Here is a 12,174-nt window from a genome sequence, read left to right as displayed (position 1 = left end):
TTTGTATTTGCAGGGACCCTCCTAGAGGGAAATGTCACTTTATTTCAGGCTTTGAACCAGAAAGTGTTTTGATGATCTGGTCATTTCCAGTTTAATTGCTATAGGTAGAAAGAAAAAAAAAAGTTCATTGATTCATACTGTTTACGTATGCGTTGTTTGGGGGAAATCTTTTGGTATAGCTAATTATTTGGTTAGAAATTGTATTCTCTGGGTTTGGTTCAGATTTTGGCCTATTCAGACAGATTTTTTAGTTTGGTTGATTTCAGTTTGAGTCTCAGTATATAGTATGTAACTATCTGTATAGAAACTTTTAATACATACTTTCTGACGATGACAATAGAAAAGAAGTATCGAAACTTCACCCAATTATTTCCCTTCCTCCCTTCCTTTAGCGGTAAAAGGAATTACATTTAGCTTCTTTTCAATTTTTTTTCCCCTCAAGCTGGATAAAATCTTATAGCAGTGATTTAATGGCCAGAATGAGGACTGATGATGGGGTTGATAATGATACCTCACAGTTATTATTATCTCTGTTTATCAGACAAGGAAACTGAACCCCAGAGAGGCCAGGCTCTCTGCCTGTTGTCACCAGCTTGTTTGGGGTAGAACTTGAAATAAGTCCCATATTTTCTTTCCCTGGGTCCAGAGCTCAGCCTTCAGCTTGCATAGGGCCCAGGAAATTTGGGAAAGGAGCAAGAGACCCAAATCTCCAAGGGCAGCCTGGCCCAGAGTGGACACTGGAGGAGGGACTGGGACCAAGTTGGGGTGGCGGGTGATGGAGCCTGGAAGCAGGGCCAGCCTTGCTCTGTATGGTTCCTACACGGCGTGTATAGCCTCGTCTGAAGCTCGGTGTGGAAGAGGTCCCTGACGATGGCCCCGTCTTCTTCATTCCTGGCCAGCCAGCGGCCACAGGGAAACGTCATGCACTTTCCGAGAGATGGGGCGTCCACCTCTACCCAGTCTACGAACCAGCCTGGAGCCTTGCCTGGAGGGAGAGGAGACAGAACCCATCAAAAACTTCTGCATGGTGGCTTCCTATGGATAATTTCAGGGGCTCCAAATGTCCTTCCTTACTCAGTGGCTGACGCCTTACAGCTCGACCATGAACGTGTCATCCCTTTTGTTTACAGCATTGCTAAAATGACTTCTGTAAAAACGTGCACCCAGCTGAATGAAGCTGGATCACACTCCAGGCTGCTGTCAATGAAATTAGCAAGAGCGAAGGAGCATGGGGAAGAGATGACAGGAGAGCAGGAGTCTGAGGGGAGGGAAGCAAGGGCATTGTCCAGGGTTGAAGGCATTCCGAACAGGGAGCCCAGAGATGCCAAGAGAGCCTGTGTTAACAAGGACTTAATAATGTCACTTAGTGACAGGAATGACACTCCCAACCACCCTGGCCTCAGTTTGTGGTTCATAAAGGGGAGGGAAATCAATGAAGGACTAATGGTTTGTCCTCCCTAGGAAAAGGAGTGCTCAAGCTTAAAACGGGCAATGGAAGCCAGGCAGAGAACCCCACCCTCAGTCCCAGGTGCTAGGAGGAGGGCCTGCTTCTGTAGGCTTAGATGATTTGGTTTGAAGACCAAGAAAATGAGTCTGACTTTACTAAGAGAGAACAAACTTGGGCCCATTCTTTGTCTGGCTGTAGCGTCAGTGCATTCTAGAAAGAATGGGCTGGACTAGTGGTTCTCAAAGTAGGGTCCCAGACTAGCAGCCTCAGTATCACTTGTGAGAAATATAAACTCTTGGGCTCCACTCCAGATCTACCGAACCAAAGACTCTGGGGATGGGACCTACAAATCTGTGTTTTAACAAGCCCCCCCAGGTGGTTCTGATGCACGCTCAAATTTGACAACCACTGAGCTAGATCAGGGATTCTCAAACCTACCTGTGCATTGAAATTACTGAGGGCGGGGGATGGGGAAAGGCTTTAAAATTCACCAGTGTCTAGGCCCCACTCCAGACCAATTAGATCAGAATCTCTGTGTGCAGCCAGGGCTCTACTGGGCTGAAGGGAGTGAGAAAGTTGTGTCATTATGGAAGTCAGGTGACATCCAAGTTTCCTCCAGATTCTTTCTCAGATACTCAGAGGGACCGATCTGTGGTCCTTATGTTCTTAGCAGGGAATGGAGGGGATGGAAGCCAGACCTGTGTTGTCATGGCCGATCCTGACTTTCCATAGATCTCCCAGATCCAGCGTCTCCACTGTGAAGATTTCGATGCTGTCCCTCTCAAACTTGTCGCTGTTGGTCTTGGAGGATTTCAGGAGGGCCATTCCTGCCAACCAAATGACCCTAACATGACTGGCTGATCCTGAGACCTTTAAAACCGAGTCTGACCACCCCTTTTAGTGTTTCATAATAACCAAATTTTTGAATTTTCATCAATTTTAGACTGTACATTCACTATCCACTGGGCACAGGCGGCATAGTTTGTTTTGGTGTGTGTCTTTTTATTAAGCTTTGTGATAACCTTCTGAGCTATGAATTTTTATTTCCAGTTTGTATCTAAAGAAAAGGAGACACACCAAGAGGCCAAGTGCCTTATCCAAGATCATCCAGAAGAAAATGGTGGGCCCTGTCAACGTCTGCTCTCCTTCCATATCCCTTGCATTTCTCTTCGTGGGGAAGAAGCCAGTGACAAAGCCACCCTTCCCATGCTCCCTGGGGACACAGGGGCTCCCCTGCAGAATGTAGAATGTGGGAATTCTCTGCAGACTCAAATGCCCCCCACCAGCCATCTCACATGTGTAATCTGTCCTGGGATCTTGGCTGTGGCATCAGTCTGAAATCTGGGGTGGTCTAAGTGTCGTAAGACACCAGCCTCAGCATGCACTATATTGCCTTCGAGTCCCTTACGCTGCGAGTCCCGGCCCTGGGCCAGTCTCATGTAGGGAGTCTTCTGATACTCACAGGCTCATTAGAGACTGGTTCAAGTGCACGAAAATCAGATAGACCTTGGTTCAGTGCCTGGTTTTGCCACTTGACATCTGGCCTTACTTAATTCTCTGAGGCTTGGTTTCCTCAGATGTCAAAAGGGGTGGTCTTGGTGCCTTCCCATAGAGTTGTGAGGATTTAATAAGATGGTGACTGTTAAGTGCTCAAGAATGCGCCTAACACACAGAAACCCCCTGGCAAATAAAAGCAGTTGTTAGAGACCTCAATTCCATGTCCCATTGTTCAGTAACCATCACAATGACATACATTTATAGTTATGACCTAATGCATTCATTATACATTATCTAACTTATTTAATAATAATAATAATAAATGTTTTTTGAGTATCATTTTGTTTCAAATATTTTAATGTTCAATTTCATTAAATCTACAAGTCTATGAGGCATATACTAGTTTAACCTCCATTTTAGAAATGGGAGAAACTAAGGCATGGAGAGGTTAAGCAACTTTCCCAAGGTCACACAGATGGTAAGTGGTAGAAGAGAAATTTAAACCAGTCAAGCTTGAGTCCATGCTCTACCACCACACCACTGTATTAGAATATGAGCACCCCAAGATGATGGATTAGGTCCATTCATTCTTCAACTATGCTTGGTACAAGGCTCTGGACCTACAGGGTTTTGAGCAAATACATGATGACTGTTTGAGAGACCAATTCTCTCTGAACTTACTCTGAATGGCTGGACAGGTAGCCCGAGTGGATAATTGACCCCATCACTAAGTACCACCTTCTCTGAGTCCCTGGCCATAAGTTCCAGAATGACTCCAAATTTCCTGAGCACCTTATATACAGAGCACCATGAAACCCGTCGGCTGAATCTCACTGGAGGCTGGGAAGAGCTTCTTGTGATGGAGTTAGAGTTAGGCTACCTCTGCCATTAGCACAGAAGGAGAAAGGTGGCAGAAACACAGAGAAGCAACCACTCACTGGATCGGGAAGCCCCTTTATGATGCTTTTGAGAGGCATATCTCCAGGAAGGACACAGGAAATGGTAAAAACTTTCAGAAAGGTCTAGAAAAAAAGTGACCATAGGATCAGTCATCATGACCTGGGGTGAGGATACTCAAAGAAAGATTATTCGTATGGCTTCCACACACTTCTAGGACTATAGAGGCAGCAGTGAAGACAGGAGAGAGGGCAGGGGACTCTCTGCCCCCTGGAGCTCAGAAGGACTGCCTCGGGAAGGTTTCGGAAGAATTCCAAAGGAACCAACATTCACAACCTGGGTGGACAAGTCACCTCATGCAGAGGGTTTTAAGAAAAAACAACAACTGCCTTTCTTTGATAAGGCTAGTTGCATGCAATCTGCCAAGAGTCAGAGGCATACAAGTGTATACACAATGGGAAAAGGATAGTCTCCTGCATCAGTGGTGCTGGGGAAACTGGATATTCACATGTAAAAGGGTTAATTTGTATCTTACACTATACACAAATATTTGCCCTTATCTTACACTATACACAAAATGTTGACTCAAAATGGATTAGACTTAATGTAAGCCCTAAAACTATAAAACTCTAAGAAGAAAACATAGGGCAAAAACTTCATGGCATTAGCCCTGGCAAGGATTTCATGAATATGACACCAAAAGTACAGACACCTAAAACGAAAATAAGCAAGTAGGACTACATCAAATTAAAAAGTTCCTGCATAGCACAGGAAACAATCGACAGAGTGAAAAGGCAACCTACAAAATAGGAGGAAATATTTGCAAACCAAATATCTGATAAGGGTTAATCACTGAAACATATAAAGAACTCCTACAACTCAATAACAACCACAACAAAAAAACTAATAACCCAATTTAAAAATGGACTAATGACTTAAACAGACATTTCTCTAAAGGAGACATACGAATGGCCAATAGTATATGTAAAAAATGCTCACTGTCACTAGTTATCAGGGAGCCACAAATCAAGATCACAATGAGATCACCTCACACCTGTCAAGTTGGCTACTATCAAAAAAAAAAAAAAAAGAGAGACAACAAGTGCTGATGAGGATGTAGAGAAACTGGAACCCTTGCACATAGTTGGTGGGAATGCAAAATGGTTGCTATAGAAAACAGTATTAAAGTTCTTCAAAAAATTAGAAATATAACTTCCATTTGATTCAGAAATCTTACTTCTGGGTATATATCCAAAAGAACTGAAATCAGGATCTTGAAAAGATCTTAGCATTCCCATGTTCACTGCAACACTATTCACAACAGCCAAGATGTGGGAAAAACCTAAATGTCCATTGACACATGAATGGACAAAGAAAATGTGGTATATACATACAATGAAATACTATTCAGCCTGTATAAAGGACATTATACAACATGCAACAACATGGATGGTCCTTGAGGATAATACATTATGTGAATAAGTCAGACACAGAAAGACAAATACAGAATGAGTCTGCTTATATAGAGTATCCCAAATAGTCAAGTTCATAAAATCAAAGACTGGAATGGTTACCAGGATCTGGGAAGAAGGGGGAAATAGGAAGTTATTAATTAATAGGCATAAAGTTTCAGTATGGTAAGATGAATAAGTTCTTGAGATCTGCTATACCAAACATACTTATAGTCAATAATAATGTATTATACGTTTAAAATTTAAGAGGCTAGATCTCATGTTAACTCTTCTTCCCATAATAAAATAAAATAATAAAGGGGGATTCTTAAAATGTTTTTTTAAAAAGAGAGAGAGAGAGAGGCATGACCATGATTTCCTTGGAACGTTCTGCTGAGTCTTCCAGTTTCCCGGGGAGAATGTGGGTGAACCTCGGCCCTGCATTGCTTTCTTACCAGTGTCGTCTTTTGTGCCGAAGAGCGTGATGAAGACGTTAGCATCTGTGCCTGCATTCTTCTTGTCTCCAGTCTTTATGGTCACTGAGAATGTGGTAGATTTATCTGCAGGAGACAAGTGTGGACAAGTGAATGGTGGGTAGCTCCTCCCAAGAAGGAAGGGGAGAAGAAATGTGCTGAGTATGTTTCTATATTCATGTTACCCGTTTCTATGAATCACTTTACTTGCAGAATGTGTTGCTCTACAGCTGCCTTTCGTCTGAAAAGCAGACATGAGGCCTCCCTCACTTCCAGCTCACACAGGAAGCCCTCAATCAATAGCACTGTAGGATGCTTACGGGAGATTTGAGGTGACTTGAGGGTCAGAGGCTCATCAGCCAGGAGCCCTGGTCTGACTCTTCCAGGTAGGGAAGAGTTTTAGGGATGCAAGTTTCAAGAGAGAAAGCACAAGCATCATAGAACTCTCAAAAGTTCATTCTTTCCCTTGACAAAGATGTATTGAGAGCCTCTAATGTGCCTGGAAGGGAGGACACAAGACCAAGTCAGAACCAACTACAACCTATTCCATTCCATTCCATCCCATCCCATCCCATCCCATCCCATCCCATCCATCCCTCCCAAGCCTTGTACTCTATACCCAGCTTTATGGTACACACGTGGGAATATGCCCCCCTCACCTCCCCATTCTTGCCATGGAGGAATGAGAGGACAGTACAGACATAACACCAGAGGAAGAAGCATCAAGAGTTCCAGGGGAGGAAGAGAAGATGGAGACCAAGGATGGGGGAGAGGTAGAGGGGAAGGATGCTGGAGGGAAGAAATCAGCACTAGTTGAGGAAACCTTTCTGCTCCAGGGCCAGGTTATCGAGGGGGTTGTTGTCACCAACCCCCCCACCCTCCTCGTCCTCCTCGCTTGGCAGCACATAGGACTCATCCACTGGCAACAGCTCCCTGGACAGCTGTCCATCATCTTCCTCCACCGCCAGCCAGCGTTGACAAGGAAAGTAGTACCTGTAGGGGTAGGGAATGAGGAAAGGTCTCATAAAGGAGCAGTCATGGGCTGAGAAATGAGAGGCCCTCAGGGGAGCTGAATGCTACCCTGTATGCCCCACAAAGCACTGCTCTTCCATCCTACTTAGCCCGTCAATCACCCATTAGGTCACTTGCCCTGAATAGAGAACAAATGTGGGAATGAGTCTCCAGACAACCACTGAAAATGGCTGTGTAACGCACCTAGAGCATAGCAGACCCTCAATCAGGGTCATATTGGAGGTATCTAAAGAAGAGTTACCTCTAGGGACTGTTCCAACCCTTTCTGGAATTAATCTATTAGCCAGAGCTACTTCGGCAGAGAGGGTTGTACATAAAACCTGCTCACTACAGAAGTGCTGAATTTTAATGGAATGGCCTAATCATGTTTTTGGATGGTACAAAGAGTGTGGCTAAGGAGCTGGCACAGCAGACAGCTGGGGCATTTGAAGAAGGGAGGTCCAAGTTAGACTTCTTAGTGCAGAGACCAGGCCTGGGGCAATGCAGGCACCTGGACAGAAGGGGAAGTGGATCAGGCATGAGAGAGGCAGCAGAGTGTGGTAATTAAGGATTTGCCTCTGGAGCCATAGTGGGTTCAAATCCTGGCTCTGCCACTTATAGTTATGTGACCTTGAACAAGTTCCTTCACTTCTCTGTTAGAGTTGCCAGATTTAGCCAATAAAATCACAGGCCTCCCAGTTAAATGTGAACTTTAGGTAAGCAAGGACTGATGTTTTAGTATAAGTGTGTCCTGAGGCTCAGAGGGGTAAAGTAACTTTCCCAAGGCTACACAAGTCAAAAGCAGGAGAGAAAGGAATTGAATCGAACATTCTTCAAAGGGTGAGTCCGAGCCAGCTGTGTCACCCCGCCCCCTCTCAGCGTGGCATGTGTTTGTTGAATGAGTGAATCAATAAATCAAGCATAACTTTTATTCATTAGTATTTGTGATATGCCTACTATGTGCCAGGCATTCTTCTAAGTACTGGGGAGGACTCAGCAATAAACAAAACAGATGAAGTCATTACCTTATGCGTGTACCTTTTATTTATTGCAAGGAGAGGCACAATAACCAAATACAGCAGTTTATTGTAGGTCAGAGGATATGTGATATGGAGAATAAAAAAAAAAAGCAGAGAACAAGGAATAAAATTCCAGGAGTGGGGGGGGTGGGGCCGCACTGAACAGGTGGCACCTGAGCAGAGACCTAGAGAAAGTATGAGAGTGAGCATTGGGGGAAGCAGTGCCAGGAAGAGGGGACAGCACATGCAAAGACATTGGGGGGAACATATCTATTGGGTTCAAGACACAGCAAGGAGTGAGCAGGAGGGGAGTTAAGACTTAGAGATGGGGCAGAGACTGGCAGTGCTCTCTCTGGCTCTTCCCCTGAGCGAAATGGGAGCCTCAGGAGGTTGTTGAGCAGAGGAGGGATATGACCCTGAGGGCTGAACTGCTGTAGACAGTAGGAGGCACTGGGTGATAGAGAGGTACCAGTCAGGAGGCTCTGATCAAGGGGTGGTGAAGATGGGAGATGGGGTCTGAATTACACTCTTCTGAAGGAAAATGCAGCCCACAGATTGGGGTGAGGCATGAGAGGCAGAGAGGGTCAAGGACATCCAGTTTGCACAGAGGCGGGTGATTGGGTACAGGGCAGCTGAGAAATGAAGTCAGTGTTCACTTATCCTTATCCTGAGCTAGTCAAGGTCACGCGAGGCCTAAAGCACTGTCGGGGAAAATGGTATCTCTCTGAGAGAGAAATTTGTTGTTCTGATTTCGTTTCCTTGAACTCCCATAATTTTATGTCTATCTCCTGGAGCAGGCTTTGCCCAGAGTTGCTCTCTGACCTTGTGAATGGTTGGAACCAGCTCACCACAGAGCCCTTACTGCTGTTTCAATACCAAGGAAACAAAGACATGCAAACACGCAACACCAGTAGGAAAGGACAGAGAGGGAAGAGTTGGAGATGAGGGGAGTGAGGAGTGGAGGAAGGAAGGAAAGAGAGAAAGGGAGGAGCAGAAGAGAGATGAGTAATGAGAGGGTTAAAATGAGAGTGATAAAAACATAAAATACTTGGGTGTAATCTTAAGAATGTGTAGCAGCTATATGTAGAAAAACATAAAACATTCCTCAAGGAACACTTGGGTACATGGAAATGTGTACCTGGGGAGTAGCACTTAATATTCTAAATATGCAATTATCCACACATACATTTAATAGCATTACAATCAAAATTCCAATGGGATTTTTTTCAAATCACTTAATGTCTTGATTTGAAAAGGTAAAGTTAGCTAATATTTTTAAATAATGAAAGAGGATAAATAGTACTTTAAATAATTTAAAAATTGTTGGGCTGGCCCAGAAATGCCAAAGTCATTGGAACAGACTTAACTAACCCTGTCGGAGCTGCAAGGCAAGCTGGGGATGTTCACAGTTTGTTTCTGTCCTTACTTTTTTTCATGGCACTTTATCCTTTCCACTTAAATGCCTTAGAGTTTCAGAACATCTTGAGAAGTAAGCTGGGCTGGCATCATTAAGCCCACTTATCAGAAGAGCAAACAGAAGCCCATAAAGATGGAGCAACTTGTCCAGGGTGACCTGACAAGTTTCTGGCAGAGGATCTACTCTAGGTCAGGACCCCAGTTCCCCACCACGGGGTGGTCCCATGGCCCTTTTGGGTCATCACAATGACCTCATGGAAATCCATGACATCAGGCTGTGTGTGAGCTGTGCCTCATTGTCCCCATCTGGGGACAGAGAGAGCACTTCCATTGTCTCCCACCTCTTGGGGCAGGAGAGAGGTGGGAGATGTAGTGAGCCCCGTCACCCCCTGCTCTTCATGGAGTGGAGCCCAAGAAGAGAGCATGCTCCAAGAGACACCAAGCTGCAGGTCAAGAAGTTTAATTGAACAAATAAGTATTTATTGGGTACCCACCAGATTCCAGGCTCTGGCAGACCCTGGGCAGCTCCACCACCCAGTCAGGATCTCGTCTGCTTCTCTCCCATCCGCCCCCTGCCACATCTCGGGCCCTCCTTTCCTGTCTACTGCCCCGTGGCTCCTTTTGCCCAAGAGTCAATGTGGCCAAATGATGGAAACACAGCAGATTCATCGTTGCTGGTCTGGAGTCCTGGCCCTGGCTCTGGGTTCACCTCCATGGGGGTGGTTCCTTTGCCTGTCAGGACAGTACACCCTTCCTGACCTAACTCATGCTGTGAATCTTCGACAGGGCCAGTGAACTGTGGCTTGTGGTTTGAATCTGCCCACCACCTGCTTATGTACATCTCACAAACTGAGATATTTTAATGGTTGGAAAAAATCTATATAACTAATATTTCGTGACATGAAAAATTACACAAAATTCGTTTCAGTGTCCATTAAGTTTAACTGGAACATGGACACATCCATTCATTTAGGTATCTTCCACGGCTGCTTTCCTGCTGCAGAGGCCAGATAGAGTAGCCGTGACAGAGACCAAATGGCCCCCAAAGCCTAAAATATTTACCATCTGGACTTTACAGAAGTGGTTTGCTTATCTCTGGTCTGGAATATTAGAACAATGTACTGGAAGTCAGTTTATACACGGAGAGACTTATGTGTGACTAAGTCTGGGCATGGAGAATGGGCCAGTGAAGGTCTGGCAGGGACAGAAAACCCGACCTTCTGAGTTGATGGACTTCAAAAATTGGACTGGATGTTCTACCAGACTGTCACCTGACAGGGCAAGTAGCTCCAGCGGGCAGAAAGCAATGCCCACCTTGCCAGCTACATGGGCCAAATCCACATCGCAGCCCCCTGCTCCCGCCCTCAGGTATCACAGCCCCCCATTCCTGTCCTCGGGCATCACACCACCCCACCCTTAGGCCTCCTTCCAGGACTATTTTAGTGGCAGGAGTGGCCTACCCTCCCTCCCCATCAGCCCCACTCACATGGTCTCGTTGTTCACGTCAGTAATGTCTATTCTGTCCAGAAACCAGCCTGCTCTGTTCCCTGAGTTGTCGTGGCGAATCCGAATTTTGGTCAGGGGCCCCAGGTCAATGGCATAGATGGTGAACGTGTCTGTCTGGAAAGGGCCAGGGTAGCACTCAGAGGGGTGGCACCCTCCCCGCTTACCACCCTCCCAAGACCAGAACCCATATTTGTGTTGTGGGGTGGATGTGCGTGTACGTACGCAGAGCCTGTTGCTTGGGTATGTGCTGTGTGTGCACAGATGTGCATAATCTCCTTCAACCACAAATTTTGATTATGCATTTGCTATGAGCCAGTGTAAATTTAAAGTGATTTGCAGAAACGGTTGACCCGGATATAGAAGTGGAAAGACAGAATGTATACAAGTGCACGTATAGGCACTGGAGGAAACTAACAACACCAGGACCCGGTAAGTGAATGGGATTTTTCTCGGCTACAACTTTTTAAACTCTTTAACATTAAAAAATATTTCAAATCTACAGAAAACGTGTGGACAATTTCTGTATACCTTTCACTTAGATTATTGCAACATTTGCTTCTTCTCTCTCTCCCTCCACCTTTCTCTCTCTTTTTTTCTTAATTATTTGCAAGGAAATAGCGGATACCGTGATCCTTTACCCCTAAATTCTTCAGCATAAATTTCCTTAGAACAAGGACGTTTTCATAGAATCGCTGTAAGTATAATCACCAAATTCAGGAAACTTAACATCAACAATATTATTATCTAACATGGAAGCCATGTTCAAATTACATCGATTATACCAGTTACGTCTTCTACAGCAAGTTTCTTCAAATCCGGAATCACAGTGGCTATAATGTTTAAGGGAGAGCACTGCACCAGAAATAAACCCCGACATCCAATAACGGGAAAAGAGTGTTGAAAGAAAAACCAGGGCCTCTGAAATAAATCAGTTCCCAGAAGTATTTTACTGGATTTGGTTTCTTTCTTTCTTTCTTCTCTGTGCATGAGGGAACCTGGCTTTGGGATGAGGGCAAGAACGGGAAAGGCGAGATGAGGGGCAGTCTTCAAGCCTCATGTAAGAGGATATTATAAAATCTCTAAGGACAAAGATGACAGCTGTATTTTTCATGCTTTTCCCCACTATACCTGGAAGAGGGAGGTGGTGTATTTCTTCCAGTGCTCAAAAGCCTTCACGGCGCCCACTGCCTCAGGTGTAGTTCAGGCTTCTCGGCCTGTCCTTCGAAGTCCTCATTCCCCACACCAAGCTTCCCAGAGGTACCACCCACCATGGCTCAGCACGAACCACAGTGTGGCAGGAAGACTCACTGTTCCTCATCTGGCCTTCCACATTTCCACCCTCACCCACATCTTTGTCATGAGGTCCCATCTTTGGAGAATATCTCTTACTGCCATCTTTAGATATCTACACCATACTCATCCACCAAGACTCAGTACATCTCTCCTTCCCACCAAGT

At 45.1% G+C, this 12,174-nt stretch overlaps 1 protein-coding gene across 3 annotated transcripts in view; it reads right to left on the bottom strand.

Moving 5' to 3' along the window:
* The window catches only part of LOXHD1 (lipoxygenase homology PLAT domains 1), a 140,167-nt gene that overhangs the window by 49,362 nt on the left and 78,631 nt on the right, over nucleotides 1-12,174 (bottom strand). For 2 of the 3 annotated variants that reach the window (XM_039842428.1, XM_039842430.1), the window contains exons 21-25: nucleotides 10,698-10,831; nucleotides 6,589-6,758; nucleotides 5,748-5,852; nucleotides 2,146-2,274; nucleotides 821-985 (exon numbers count right to left, since the gene is read on the bottom strand). In XM_039842428.1, coding sequence (XP_039698362.1) covers nucleotides 821-985; nucleotides 2,146-2,274; nucleotides 5,748-5,852; nucleotides 6,589-6,758; nucleotides 10,698-10,831 — 703 coding nt within the window. Of the gene's footprint in view, nucleotides 1-820; nucleotides 986-2,145; nucleotides 2,275-5,747; nucleotides 5,853-6,588; nucleotides 6,759-10,697; nucleotides 10,832-12,174 lie in introns of those variants that run through there. The other variant, XM_039842431.1, reaches the window with a different exon arrangement.

Source organism: Pteropus medius, unplaced genomic scaffold (assembly GCF_902729225.1).
Source record: "Pteropus medius unplaced genomic scaffold, Ma_sr-lr_union100, whole genome shotgun sequence".
Lineage (NCBI taxonomy): Eukaryota > Metazoa > Chordata > Mammalia > Chiroptera > Pteropodidae > Pteropus > Pteropus medius.
This window is presented reverse-complemented; position numbering and strand designations above follow the sequence as displayed.